Source organism: Ornithodoros turicata, chromosome 1 (assembly GCF_037126465.1).
Source record: "Ornithodoros turicata isolate Travis chromosome 1, ASM3712646v1, whole genome shotgun sequence".
Taxonomy (NCBI): domain Eukaryota; kingdom Metazoa; phylum Arthropoda; class Arachnida; order Ixodida; family Argasidae; genus Ornithodoros; species Ornithodoros turicata.
The window spans coordinates 229,161,044-229,176,181 of record NC_088201.1 but is presented as its reverse complement, the minus strand read 5'-3'; the positions used below and the strand labels follow the sequence as shown (position 1 = coordinate 229,176,181).

The following is a 15,138-nucleotide window of genomic DNA, read 5'->3' as shown; positions in this document are numbered from 1 at the left end:
CTCTATACTCAATACTATACTCTATATACTATCTACTAATACTCTATACTCAAAAAACTTGTTTTAAAATGCTCAGGGGTGTAGGTCAACACTGGCGTAAGAAGAGCGCTATATCCTGTGTGGTCAAACTGATCGAGGACTGAGTCTCACAGCTGCGCCCTTGCTTCTCGATCAAAGCCTATCTGATCAGGCGCCCAGGATCGTGACCTGTGTGGGTCAGGGCGCCCAGTAAGAAATTTCAAATATAGTTTTCTTAATTTCTGACGCAATATGAAAAGATGTGATTTGGGAAGTGACACACACGCACAAATTCTCTCGATGCTATTACCTTTGTAAGAAAAAGACGTACCTGAACATCGACGCGCGCGCTCCCGCTCAACTCGCTCCGCAAGCTAAAACGAGGAGAAGGAGGAGAAAGTACCTCTCAGCTGAGGTAATTACGGTAACATCAGCGATCACGCTCCATGCATGGCCTTCGTATGCTACGACACCCCCAGGGGCACAAATCTTCGTTCCCCCTACATTACCCTACCACACCCACAGTCGGGACCGGCGCTTTCCGCATTTTTCTTTTCTTTTTTTCGTTTTTCAGGTAGTTTTCCCTTGCAGCAGACGGCGCTTCTCTAATTCAATCAGGAGGCTGTACCGTAATGACGTCAAAGCGACTCGTCTGGTTCGTTCCGTGCATCGCCACCGCTGTGCACGGTTGCGAATATTAAAGTGAAATTCCGCGATTTATGCGTCTGTCGAATGAACCACTTCGGATAGCGCATTTTAATAGTCACGTTAACAATCCCGGAACAGGATTTCGGGATTGTGACGAGTTCAGAGAATGCTTTCAAGTATAGTCCTGTGCGGCTCGGAATTACCTAACCCGCTTTATCTAACCAAGTCCATGTACCTCAGGTGACTATATCGGCGTGCGCTTTGTCAGTTCCATCTTTCCCTGAAGGAAAACACTTGAAAATTCGCAGTGTGACCACATTGGTAAAGCAATGACGGCGAAATTCATACTTCTTCTTTTTTTTTCCTGCTATGACAATGCCATTCCTTCTCCATTTCTATTCACCCGAAGGAGACTCACGCTCCACTTGAAGTCACAGGGAATGTTACTGTATAATTTCCTCGAACAGTGTAACACTCCACTTGAATGAGGGACAGACAAAAAAAAACTATAATAAATAAACAAATAAAATAAAGAGAAAAACAAAGTGAGTGTAAAGAGACGAAACACTAAACCGTCTACAACAGCCTTGCTGCATGCAGCACAGCGCGTCGAGGGTGGAATCCTCCAGTTTTGTTTTCCCCCAAAATTTGTGAAAATACTGGCTGCCAAACTGAAGATCCCTTCAGCCTCGGCGCTGGAAGAAACGACAGTCCGCAGATATCTGTACACACGTGTAGGCACCGATCCCGTGCCACCGCCAGTCATACAAAAGTGCCATTCCCTTGCGAAGGGGTGAGTCTCTGCATGATGGCTTACGAGCGTTCGATTTTCCTATCATATTTGTTCTCACGAAATCCCGGGACTTCGGGACATCAAAAATTAGCCGGGATCACGGTATCTCGGGATAGACCGATTGACAACCCCAACCAGGACGGTAAAGGGATCTCTGAAGTTGCAAGCGTGCCCTCCACGTCGCCCTCTGTGTTTGGATCCTTGATAAAGGAATTCTAAAGTGAATGGCCAACCGCTCAGAAACCGTGTACCTTGCTTAAAAAGCATGTAACTTGAATACTTCAGCTGCGTAATAGCTCTTAGGTACATTGAAGATTTTTTTTTCAGCAATCGGATTTTAAACATTGCTGTTGTGGGGAAAACTTCCGAGTTTTCCTTCCAGCATTCCGAGAAATGCTGTCGGCTGATGCTGAGTATAGAAAAGGTTCCCGGGTTTGAGTTTCCGGACGCGACCGCCCTTTTAAGTGCTCTTGTCCAGGGCATATCCCTCATCCTTGCGGGCTATGACAACCATCGGACGGAAACTGCTAGTGCGGCGACGATAAGAACAATCAAAGAACAACTTTATTTAAAGATGACGGATGGGGCGTTTCATCGCTAGGGGCGATACTCTACCCCAAGGAGAACAACAATGGCGCTGCAGGTGACAATAAGATGGTGTTACGTATCTAATGTAATCGTAGCCAATGGCGCTGCTATCTTGAGCGCAGGTCGTGGAGCATGACATAGTTTCTGTAACGTCGGCCCAGGACGCAGACTAATCCCCACTCCTTCCTGCTGTCCTCTCTCATCTGCCCACGTCTGTACGCTACTGATAGCGACTGTTGCTTCGCGGTGCTAACACGGGATTTAAAAAAAAAAGTTATGTTAAAGGTCAGATATGCCGATTTTGAAGTGCCGCAGAACTGAGCGATACTCGCGCTGTGTGTTCATTACCGAACACTGAATATGTGTGCGAAATATCTTGCTCCAACTGTTCGTAGTACTTTTAGAAAACAGTTTTTTTAGTTCCCACGCCCGGTCGTCAGACCGTCGGCAAACCCTGCGCACGGGCGCACCGACGTCACTGCTCTCGGTTTATCTGTCTTTGGCTTGGCATGGGCTCTTGGCTTGGCTGCTTGGCTTCTTTCGTTTCCTCCTCTGTGGATCGTACATAAGCGAACAGCTGTTATGTTGTTGCTAAGCCGGAGACAAAGCATGTGAATGTTTTTTTTTTTTTGGCACAGCGTCGTTGGGAAAGTGCACTTCCTTGTTCTGACCTTGCCTTTTATGGGCTGGAGCGATATGAATCGTAAATATGCCACGGCGAAGTTGTCGAAGATGCGAGAGTGCTACGCTGTTAGAACAATTCATCGGTGCATTCAAGTGTTACCTATTATAAGCTGCCAAAAGACCAAGCAGTGCGAAGCTCTTGGCTGACAGTGGTGCCTGCTAATTTCCACTGCAAGGATTTCGTCCACGAATGTTATCATAGGTTACGCGCGACTCCAGAGGCAATTTGGAATCTCGGCACGAAATCGTCTGATGAAAATCTGAGGTGCCCGACGGATAACATTTTGAACGTGCCACGGAGGATCAAGGCAAAAAACGAGAGCAAAAAATGGTAAGTCGAGGTTCAGATATAAAAAATAGCAAGCGTAATGAATCGATTGTGCAGCTGTCCTACTGCGCTTACTCTGATATAACCACGATTAACAACACAATAGTACTATTGATAATCTAACTTCTGAATTATCACAGGTGCACGCTGAAGGCGGAAATGAAGCATGATCTGGCTTGCATCTGGTCATGAAGAAATTGCTGACACGTTAGTTGCAGTCCACCTCCACCAACAGGTATGACAATGTGATGTTATAATTTGAGTATTCATCTATGTTCAACTTTTCATGTGCACTCGCATGCAGACATTTTGACACCACTTTTAAATCTGCCCTCAAAGTTACAACCTGTGCTTCCAGGGTGGAAAACAAAGATCGCCATTCCGATTAGCTGCTATCTCCCAGTTCAAGCACTTTTGTGTCTGGACACTGGTTCCTGTGGATGGGGTGTTACAAGCTTTACTGTCTGATATAGAAGGTACGTTACATTAGTTCAGTTAATTTGTCTTTTGCACATTTTTGTTACTGTTAGTTGGATTACTGTTGGACATACAATCCTTTGACACACCGAAGCTGATGTCGCCTCTGATAACATTTTAGAATTTTCAGTGTCATGAACGTCCATTGAGGAAGGTGCCTTTACTATCTGTGAATCTTCAACTGAAGAATAGCCCAGAATTCATGTTAACATTGTCTACTCTTATTAATTCACTGTCTGTTTTCTGAGAGCTAAGAAAAATGGAAGCTATTTATTTGTCACAACTTCACACTGGATACTGGTGTGGTACTGGCTTGACATGTAAGCTAAAATACCTGGATTCTACAATAATTATGTTCAACTTGGTGCATTACCGTGGGCAATGCCACATTCACTACATTTTTAGTGGGTCCGGTGCACAAATACTGTGTGCATACTGAATACATACATACTGTTCGATAGGCAAAAATACCTGGGCAGTGCTGTGTAGTCTTTTTACCCAAAGTCCATACTCTTACTGCAAAGTCACAGTACGTAGAACAGCAATGTGCAGGTATGCTGCGATAGAGATTCACAACAGAAAGAAGACTGTTGAGAGCATCTAAATTTTAATGAGACGAGACTTTCGTGCACAAGGCTGCTCTTGTCAATGTCTGACATGAAGTTACAAAATCCCAGAATACATAAAACATGTTGTACTGTAGAGAGCGAGGGGTGGTACAGACATAAAGATAATTATATAATCATATATAATAAAATAAAAAGGGGGTACGACTGCCCCCTCAACTCAACTCGACAACTCAATAACTCTACTTATTCTCTACCTTACAACATGTCATATATTCTGGAATTTTGTAACTTGATGTTAGACATCAAGAAGTACAGCCTTCTGTGCAAAAGTATTCTTTCTGTTGTGCATAATCATTATGCAGTAAATGCGACTATCCATTTCTTGTCATTAAATGCTTTTCCTTTCTTTCTTTCTTTTTTTCTGCAGTGATGAGCATCCATAAGGACACATGCCAGAAAGGGAGTCTCTTTGGGATGACAAACCCTCATCACCTCATGAGGATACAATGGTTGACGAATGGTTCTCAAGCACATCGAAACTTCCAACAAATAATTCATGAAAAAGCCAGTCAGTGCTAGCACCAGGAATTGAACGTGGGCCATCCTGCTAGCAGTCAGAGATGTTCAGTGGTGAAGCCCACGAGGGGGCTAGGGGGTCTCGAGCCCCCCCTACCTGCCACGGACCGACCCACACAAATCGTGCAAATCCGAGAACATAATATATGGGGGGGACCAGTGTGACTATCGCGAAAGTTCTTGCAGTTCATGGCGTCTATCTAAGAAGCATTCTTGAATGGTTTTCAAAGTATGAGCTTTTCAAAATACTTCCAATCTCGTGACACCACTTCATTGGTCATGACAGCCTATACATGTAATCGTACTGTGAACGTCTAAATCAACTATTTTCGTTCCCTTTTTTAATCCTCAGTTTGAAGTGTGCACAAGTATGTGTGTGTTGTCGACACAGGATCAGCGGGGGGGGGGGGAGTTTTCGTATCGAGCCCCCCCCCCCTACCTTTGAGGTCGGGCTACGCCACTGGCGATGTTACATTTCAGGCGCTCATTGACTTTTGGTGAATTACTTGTTGACTTTGTCCCAAGGTGGAGCTCGCTACAGCTCATTTGCTATCTGTTAATGTTGTGGCGTGTGTTGCGTTTTTTTCTTTGTGTGTTCCAGACTCAGAACGGTTAATTTGGATCAGGTCAGGTACGTTTCATTTAGACATGGCAAACATAAAGTGGTGTTTCTCAACACAACTTAGCAGTGGTCTTCATGCATTACTGATACAGGCGTGAATAGAAACCTAGCCAGAGCAGCTGATACACAGAGAGAACATAGCCCGTGTGTGTTTGTCTTTTCCACCGCAGCCCTTGGGTTTCCTCCCTGATGGCTACACATGTCAGGGATAGGTTTCAGAACCGGTAGTTCCCGCCAAGTGTGAATTGCTTTTCAGGGGATCATCACGCTGGCAGATGAAACATATGGTTTAAATTATTTGCAGGACAGGAATTGCGCAGCTTCACACAAATACTACTACTATGACGTAAGAGTGGTTTAAAATCTATATTTTTTGTGTTCCTGACATTATCGCACAAGATGTAGTATCCACTATGATCCTTTATGTGGGGGGTATGTACAGTGCAATCAACAGATGCTATTTACAAATCTGTGTTTTCTACTGTGTTGAAATGGGGTAGTTTGTATCTGAGAGCCATAGTGAAACACAGGCCCTCGAGAAACATGGCAACACATTGCAGGGACTCTGGATGCTGCCTAAATTTCCAGAACACACAGCTCAAGGCAGCGGTTAAATAACAAGTGGTTAGAGAAATCAAAGATAGTTGCATCCGTAAGCAGTCCACTGTTGGATTTGCTTCTGTCAGAGATACGTTATCTCAAAGGGAACGCACGGACACACTCAAAATGATACTAGGGCTGCCTGTGAAATAGAATGAGGAGAGGGGAAGATATATAACCTTTTTCTTGTCTGTTATTCTATTGGTTAAATTGTCATTTTCTTAGCAGCGTATGTGTGTATATTCCAGAGTCTGCTAATAAATATATCAGTTTAGAGCTAGCAGTCGCATTGTAGATGTCTCATCCTGTCCTTGGTTGCTTGTGATTCACTATGGCCATGCTTGCTAATGCAAAAACAGAAAACAAAAAAAGACAATAGAAAAACACGGAAAGAGCGACCTAAAAAGCTGCCTGTTCTAGTGCTCACATGGAGGCAATGCAATGAGGTAACATGTTCCATTCATGAATTGTGCATAGTAGTACATATCACAACGGCAACCGATTAATCAGATTTTTCTTAAGTACTTTGTTTTTTTTTAGCTTTGTTTGCACAGTCTATTATTGGAGCTTTATGTGATTCCCCTCTTCAGATACTTTAAGATTGCTGATGCTGTGCAGTTTGTTAATATTGAAACTGTACTGTGCTGAGGTACAAAAACAGAATTGTCATATCTGCATTTGAGCACATTGGAATAATTTGTAAGTACTTTACTTGTTGACATTAATATTTGCACCAGGTCACAACATTGTTGATTTATGGAAAATGTAAATAAATATATTTATTTGCTTGCCAAACAATGCACAAATGTCTTCTTTTCTAGTGAGATATTCCCTGTTCACCAGACATAAATGTGGAAAAGTTAAAGGGGCACAATGATGGTAGAGTCTAGCGTTGCTTTTTGCCACTTCACATATGTGCACTGTTATTCGTGTGCACATGTAGGAATAGGAAGGTAGAGGATGCGCATAAAACATTTTGTATGCAGCCACACATATGGTTCAGAAGATTAATTAGATGATGTCCAAGCATATATAATTGTGCTTCATGTGCAATGGGTATGCTAACGGATTGCTTCCATGAAGCCTTTTTATTTATTTTTTATAAATTATTTCTATAAATGTTATTTTTGATTTTATATAAATTTCATATTACATATTGTATACTTATATTTTTATAAATTTTATACTAAAAACTCAAGTTACACGGCCCCTGTAAGAGTGCCCTTTGCAAATGGTTTGATAACGTGTCTCGAACTGTAAAGGTAAGAGGCAATCGAGAATGCTGCAGACAAGGTTGCAACTTACATATTGCTTATCACGTCCTACATACAAAGTGCTTTGTACAATAATTCCTGAGCACGGAATTAATCCCGAGGCTGGCCAGTGATGTCACCCACGACGACAAGTCACATAACTGCCTTTAATACTTTTACACCCCATGGGCTGAGTTGTGAATTGAAAGAGCACTCTACAGAAGGATACGGTGCACCTGATTTCTAGGATCTATGCTATGCCCTAACTCTTCAGACACCACATTTCTAAGTGGCAATATGTGCTCTGGTACTTCTTTTGCGTCTGCATAGTGTGCAACCACATGGCTACTGGAGGTTCCGTGTGCATGTTTTTGTGCGACGGTGTTCATTACAAACAATATCCAGATGTTAGACATAAAATGCAGTAGCTTGTAGCGTACCACACAACGCAGCGTGACATGGGAGTGCGTGATTCAAAGAAAGCTTCTGGAAAATACACAGAATCTCACAAAAAGTTTAAAATGTGATTTGTATTTCGTTTTACGTCTTTCGTCGTTACATACCATCGTCGACGCTGTTGCACATTGATAAATCGTACGTAAAACTTGTCCCATAGCAGTATGCGGTTTCTCAAATACATAGCAAAATTTTCCTGCAGTAATAAAACGCTGTCGGCACTTTCTTGCTGACACGGCTGTCGAAACGTCAGCCTCTACAATGGGCAAGTGCTGTAAAGGGGCTAACGCAGACGCGACTTGATACAAATTGTACGTGCTCACAAAACACAAACGACGAATTCCAGTCACAACATCGCACAGAGGTTGGTTCGCGAATGAGTTCGCAGCTGCTGCACTGTTTACTTATCGCGGAACGGTGGAACCCGGCTGTCCGCCATCTTCAAGCACAGATACGTGAAGCCGCGAGAAGCCGTAGCTGAAATCCACTGACAAGTACGAAGGCGCGTACACGTCACAATGCCCGTTCGGGCGCATTTACGTCATAAAATGGCTGCGCCCATGTGTGTTTCGGAATGAATTACCTATTTTTTTGACATGGTACTGTACCGAACTGAGAGAATGAAGGTGTATTTTGGGGAGAGCTGGATGTGGGCTTTCAGAATATCACAACCGTTTCGACTATTTGGGATATCGGCATAGCTGACCTTTAAAGCTGTGGCCGATAGTGATATCCCTCTGTGACTTCCGTCACCTGGCGTGTTATTTGACTCCAAGCATTTCGTGATGAGCTCGTTCGCTAGGCAAGGATGGATTGTTTTCGATTGAGTCGCTGTTATGTCCTGCATTGTGAAGTGAATGAATGATGAGTTTGATGACGAAGAATGAAGGGGCCAACTGACAACGAAGCCAAATTTATTGGCTGTCAAGGCGACGTGCCCACATGCTAGAGGGCCAGTTCTTCGCTTGACGCTACTCGCTGGCAGGGACCGTAGGTTACAAATTCTGTTTATTCTTCCAGGAGATCGACGCCAGCTTTAGAAGATTCGAACGCTCTATGTTGGAGATACAGGTCTGCAAAATGGCAACATTTTAGCATTGGATTTGTTTTCTGAATGTCTTTTGAAATATTTTACTCTGCAGAAAAGCAAGGATGACGACCAGGCTCGTCTGAATGACCTAAAGAGGCAGTGTGAGGAGGAGCAGGACAAGGCAAGTTCTCATATCTCGGAACATCATCATGTACAACGTCATACTTCCACACAGAACGTAACATCAGAGAGTAGCATACTACATACTGGCGAATGGTGGCAGCTGAAGGAAAGGTATTAGCAGTGGGATTTGAACCCATGCTCTCTGATTGCTGGTCAGAGATGCGGTCAATTAGACCTCGCAAGGAAGCACGTGGACAAGCGTTCTTTCTCTGGACATTTTCTCTTGGGGCTCATTCACACACACGTTTCAAAAAGCGGCGCCGCCTCAGCGTTCGCGGCGCCGCCGAGAGGGGCCTGTCACACATAGCCGAGCCGCCACCTTGAAAACGCGCTTCGTTGTTGTTGCTAGGTCAAGACACTTCCGGCTTTCTTCCCCAAAATTGACATTGTGGAGCATGGTCTCCATTTTATAATTATCGTGAAGCATTTCTGCTGGAATCATCAATGGTTGGAACGACGGACGCGACACAATAGCAGAGAAAGAACGACAGAAGAAGCGAGGCACATGTTTACCGACGATCAACACAGGGTCGCACACATTTATTTTCGTCGATTCCGTGGTTTGTACAAATTCCCAGCTTATCGTTGACAGTTCAGACACCAAACAACTATTGGTGACAAGAAATTTACTCATGCGGTAGCACCAAACGCACACAAACGCACAAATGACGAACCATCCCAGCGCGGTATGGGGAGGCCCACCGTTGCCCCTCCGGCGCCAAAAGGAAGCCAACCCTGCCCCTCCGAGCGCTCCGATTGGCTATATGAAAAGCGTTCGCGTTTCTTCCCTCCGAAGCTGCAGCCCGGAACGGTTCTCGAAAAGAGGCTGGAAACGCTCCGCGGGTAGCGTTTCGCGGCGCCGCGAACGCGAAACGCGTTCCAAAAACGCATGTGTGAATCCAGCTTTACACTGATGCCACTCTTTCACAAGAGCACAATCGTGGCGGACCATATCTGTCTCACTAGCAACAATCTAAGAGTGAATCTGTTGAAGGTAAATGCGTGTCCTCAATGGCTTCTCGTGTCCCTTCCTTTAATGGTGGTGGGTCAGCTGAAAAAGTTAATCGGAACCTGAGATATGACATGCATCATGCCTGGATTAGTAGAAGAATCTCAGTCTGCTGATTCGTTGCCGGTTTTAGCTCTCATGGAGTTCAACTGAACACGCATACGTTCAAATGCAAACCTATCAGACAATCCACCCACAGACGCTTCGTGCATGGACAAACAAATCGGGGGAACGTGTTGAAGCGCGCCAGTTTATCAGCTCCGATCAGATTGGGAAATGGTTAAATAGGCCAAGGTGCAATGTTGTCAATGTTCGTGAACACCGCGATGTACACCAGGTGGGCCAGGTGCACTGCAGATGTCGTGCAGTGAGCTAGCAAGCTTGCAGAAACATTCCACAAGCACTTCAACAGGAAGCACAGCAAGATGTGCTTCGCGTAAGGCAAAAAAAGTATTACGCAGAAAACCTACTCTCCCAGTCAAGTGAGAGTGTCCCAGGAAGTAATATAGCAACTGTCCAACTACTGAGTATTTCGAGTCCTGCCCACCCAGGGATTGCCACGGGCTTACCACGGCGCACCAAGGCCCTACGCGTGTCGAGACCGACTAGTTGGTACGAGTTCAAAATGGCTGGAACGAGCGAAAGAGGGACAACTACAACTTTGAATCTTTTTGTCTGGTTGTCTCTGTTTAGCTTTCTCCTTCTGTCGTGGACCTCAAATTCCCAGGACTCCAGGGAGACGCCGAGTTGTTCAGGAATGCCAAACGGGTTCGTGGTGAAAAATCGGTTCCAACCTGAAAGATAAGAATCGCCGCACATAGTGTACCGAAGATAGTACCTTGAATGTGCGGCGCACAGTCAGATTAGTTATGCCCACTCGCGCCAACAGGGTTTTGATAAAAGATGAAAGATGGGCGTCACTGAAAAGGTTAGCCAGCTGTAGGAGTCGAACCCACATCTTCTGGATTACCGGTCCAGGGCTCTACCAATTGAGCTAAGCTAACACGCCTTCCCAGCGACTTCCAGGGTGTGTCATGTGAAGGGACAAACCAACCACTCTCTCTCACTCAACCTCCTTTCACTCTTACATGTTTCCTCACTCATACACACATTCGTACGACGGGAATGACGCAAGCAGCAACTGTTGAACATGAGACAACTGACGTTCTGAGGCTGGAACAACATACAAGGGACAAATACGTGGCCAAATAAGGGGCCTTATATGTATTTGTCCCTTGTATGTTGTTCCAGCCTCAGAACATCAGTTGTCTCATGTTCAAGGTTTTGATAACCTGATGCAAACCCGTCCACTTAATCCCACTATTAAAATGTTTCTGTCAGGCACTTCGTAATGCATTATTTATTTGTGCTTTCAGATAACTAAAGGTAAGGAGAGACACGAGGAGCAACTTGCAGTTCTATAGCGTCAAGCGCACGCATCGAAACTCGAGAAGGTATACAGTTTCCGATAATATTGTCATAGATATGATACCTGTTATTCTACCGATCTGCTTTTGTTTACGTTTGCAGGAGAAGCTGGAAGAGAAAATGAGGCAGACACCAGATAATAATAGCATCACCTGTCCAGCCAATCTTGGGACAGGTTCACGGGATGCTAATGAAGGTAGCAGTCAAAGCGCCGGATTACTTCAGCGTATCAAAAATGCAATACCTTAAAGACTTGGCGGACTTCTTCCCAGGGCCTCAGCCGTAGCTGCAAACGGAAAACAAAATATACGCAAGGACACGTGTAACACGTCAAACAGTGTCGTCGTCGTCGGACGTGGTCGAACGAGTTAAAGACCGGGTGATTCGAAACATTCGACATTTCATAGGAAACAAATGACTGAACCGCGTTGGCCCTAAATATTTGCAAAATCCCCATACGGCTCTTTCCCTAGACCTTGTAAGTACTCGGTTTTCCATCGAATATTTGCAACCGCAAGGTTAGGGGCCCTGTATCTTCCGGTGGATTTTCGCAACAACAGATTATACTGAAAAAAATAGCTATGAAGCAAGCGATCTTGTGAAGATGATGCATAATGTAAGCCCCCGGGACTTCCCTTATATTCTCGGGGTTTTACATTATACTGCTTAACCAAGGTGAGGCAACTCCTGAATTTTCCGTTTGATATTCGTGGCAGCGGCGTATGCCGTCCGGTTACCTTTCGAAAGTTCCTCAATATTGGCAGGTGCGCAGTCAAATGGCGAGAACAATAGTTTCCCGAGTTGTGCAAATTCGTCAATGTTCGCCTTGGAGCGAACGAAAAATCGAAATGGTTCCGTGGCAAGGCGTGTTATAGACCAGAGTCAATGGACGGTAAATATATCCTCTAGATTTCCAAGCATTTCTGAAAAAAGTATGCCAGTCTTGTTGAATTATTTGTTACCCGTATCCACATGCTCAGCAACAATAAATATTTTTCTGTTTTCGAAGTTCGGTTTGCTGTGAGTTCCTCTCAATCAGGATTTACTGTGCTGTGCTTGCCGTCAGACTGTACCAGAGACTCATACGTAAGAAGCGACCTCAGTGAGTCATTTCATTGTTCGCCTGCGGTGTTCCGCACACAACACATCGATGTTCAACACAAGCGCCAGAAACGTCCCTACTTTGACACAGAGGTAAGATACCAGTTGCAAAATTGTGCGGTACTTTGGCCATGCCAGAGTAGGTTGCCACACGTAGCATTGGTTCTTCGGTCTGTCAATAACAGTGCGACAGTATGAGGTTAAGTGTTTTATGGGAAAGTGTGGGACGTCAGATAGCTTCTCAATGTTGCCATCATGACCGTCATCACCACAACCTCCATATTCAAAATACGACGCAGCATCTCCATGATTTGGAGGAGCACGTGTATCCTACACACCAGTTTGCTTGTCTCCTGTTTCTATGGAGTACCCTAACGGTTATCACGATCGAGGCACACCGAGGTGGCGCTTTGATCGCCCAGCGGTACCCTTAGGAACGACGCACTTTTGATGTATTAATGTTTAATTATATGATTTGATGTATTGATGTTTAATGTATTTCTGTTTATTTTTCTGTATATATATTTTTTTTTTTTTGCCGAAGAACACTTTACTGCTGGAACGTGTTTCAAAGTTTTTCGACTGCCAACTTGGTGTACACTTTCAGTTCCACGCTGGTATTGCCATTTGTGACATTTCGCACGTAGTTGTCTTGTACGGCATCTGTTCATCCTGGACCTACAAGAGCGAGCATCTCAAGAAGCAAGTCCTGGCACCTTTTATTGACATTTACGTCAAGAAAGACGAAAAAATTACATACCCTGAAACGGAAACCAAACCGTTGCACAACAGGTTGAGAACCTGTTGTCCAACTCACAGACACCTTCACGTTGATCAACCTACAGTGCCTACCCGGTTTCCGGTTTTAGCTTTCCTGGTGTTCAACTGGACACGCATACATTCAAATGCAAAGCTCTCAGACAATCAACGCACAGGCGCTTCGTGCATCGACAAACAAATCGGGGGAACGTGTTGAAGCGCGCCAATTTATCAGTTCCGATCTGATTGAGAAATGGCTAAATAGGCCAAGATACAATGTTGTGTATGTTCGTGAACACCGCGATGTACACCGCGGTGGCGGGCCAGATGCACTGCCGCTGTCGTGCAGTGAGCTAGCTAGCTCACAGAAAAATTCTACAAGCACTTCAACAGGAAGTACAGCAAAATGTGCTCCACGTAAAGTAAAAAGTGTTACTCCGAAGAGCTACTAGAACTAAAGTGAGAGTGCTCCAAGAAGTAATTTAAGTACTATTGAATTATCGAGTAGGCCTCAAGGTACGCCTGAAATAAAGTTGTTGTTGTTTTAGTTGTGTAGTTGAGTTCGTATTATGTGATCATGTCCTCAGTTGGCAAGTAGGCGATAACCTGAGAGCAGATTTTAAGGCACCAAGACACGCGTTTTTGGCGCCTAATAACGCGCCAAAAAAGCCGCAAAAAGGCGCGAATTTTCACAGGCAAAGCGCGATCAATACTACCCTTCTGGCACTACGAGCGATGCCCGCGCCATTGGTCGCTTTACGGTAACACGTCACTCTATCTGGTGTGCTTTAGTGACAACCGAAGGTTAATACGAAGGTTTCATAGATCCAGCGAGAGAAATAGGAAGAAAAAACTTCTTGAAGATTTTGGGGTAAAAAACCCGCTCGGATCGCATGGTGGTCTTTATTTTGGAATTGAATTCAAAGCACCGTGCAGGCATGTTCTTATGGAAACCTTGAAGACAGCAGAAGACAGGCACAATTTCAGCTTGTTCCGGAGTGAAATTCTGTCGTCTGTTACTACAAATTGTTCTACATACCTAAAACGACCCCAGGACGTCGACCAACTCGACAACGCGGGTACTCGTACGAAATATCGTCGAGAACAGAAGAAGTGTTACCACCAATGCTGTAAAGTAACTCATTAAAGGTAAATGACTTAGTTTAAGCAGAGTTCGAGGTAACTCGTTACAAGTAACTCTTTATTGTAGCTAAGTTCGTTTTTTTGTAACTTGTAACTTAACTCGGTACTTTTGCGCCGTGGTAACTTTCAGAGGAACTCGTTCCTGTTTCAGGTAACTTTGCCAAAGTAACTTAAGTTAACTTTCAAGTTACTTTTAACTCGCTTTTCACTCGCGTCCACATATTTTCTTGTTTTCTCTCCGGTTCCTTCGTGGCATTTTTTGCCATAAAACGTGATATTCAATCTATGACAGTGTTTTATTCAGGATGTAAGAATCGCTGCCATTGAAATGAAGCTGAACCATTGTGCGCCCACAGGGAGTAAGATGCAAAGCGTTCGAATAGACCTCTACCAGAGAAACGTCATCATGACATTGGTAGACAGACTGAAACCGAAACAAATCGGAAGGAGAGGGCTGGGTTCCACTAACGAGCACTTGTTCGTTGCCTCCCATTGAAAGAAAAGCAGGACAGAGGGTCGCGTCCCTTTAAGGGACCATATCGTAATCCACTCAATACGTGGCTTTCGGGCGCGACCTTGTTCACCTCTAGCTGCGAGTGTACTTCAATTCCAACAAATTTGTGGCGCTGTCGAACACTATGATGTCATTTGTTTACAAACAGGGAGAGGTCTATTGTTGGACATATACGAAAACGATCTCATCGTGTTGCACTCCTCCGCAGGCAACTCAAGGTCTAACTCAGCTGTTCACGCGCGCTGCGCCTGCGTAATGCTATTTTCTGGAACTACTTTGGGGTAACCGAAGTAACTTGGAAGTAACTCGTTCTTTTTTTAAGTAACTCAGTAACTGCGAGTTACATTTCAAGCTGAAGA

The 15,138-nt window shown here is 44.5% G+C and overlaps 1 protein-coding gene and 1 long non-coding RNA gene across 2 annotated transcripts in view; both read left to right on the top strand.

Annotated features, from left to right (window-relative positions):
* The window catches only part of LOC135395795 (atlastin-2-like), a 47,280-nt gene extending 35,878 nt beyond the window's left edge, over positions 1 to 11,402 (top strand). The window contains exons 9-12 of the mRNA XM_064626890.1: positions 8,633 to 8,683; positions 8,755 to 8,823; positions 11,211 to 11,220; positions 11,365 to 11,402. Coding sequence (XP_064482960.1) covers positions 8,633 to 8,683; positions 8,755 to 8,823; positions 11,211 to 11,220; positions 11,365 to 11,402 — 168 coding nt within the window. The remainder of the gene's footprint in view (positions 1 to 8,632; positions 8,684 to 8,754; positions 8,824 to 11,210; positions 11,221 to 11,364) is intronic.
* LOC135377132 (uncharacterized) lies at positions 2,678 to 4,728 on the top strand. Its single transcript, XR_010418049.1, has 4 exons — positions 2,678 to 3,062; positions 3,200 to 3,294; positions 3,418 to 3,535; positions 4,533 to 4,728. It is a non-coding gene; the product is annotated as an uncharacterized LOC135377132 (long non-coding RNA).
* Positions 11,403 to 15,138: the final 3,736 nt, after the last annotated feature.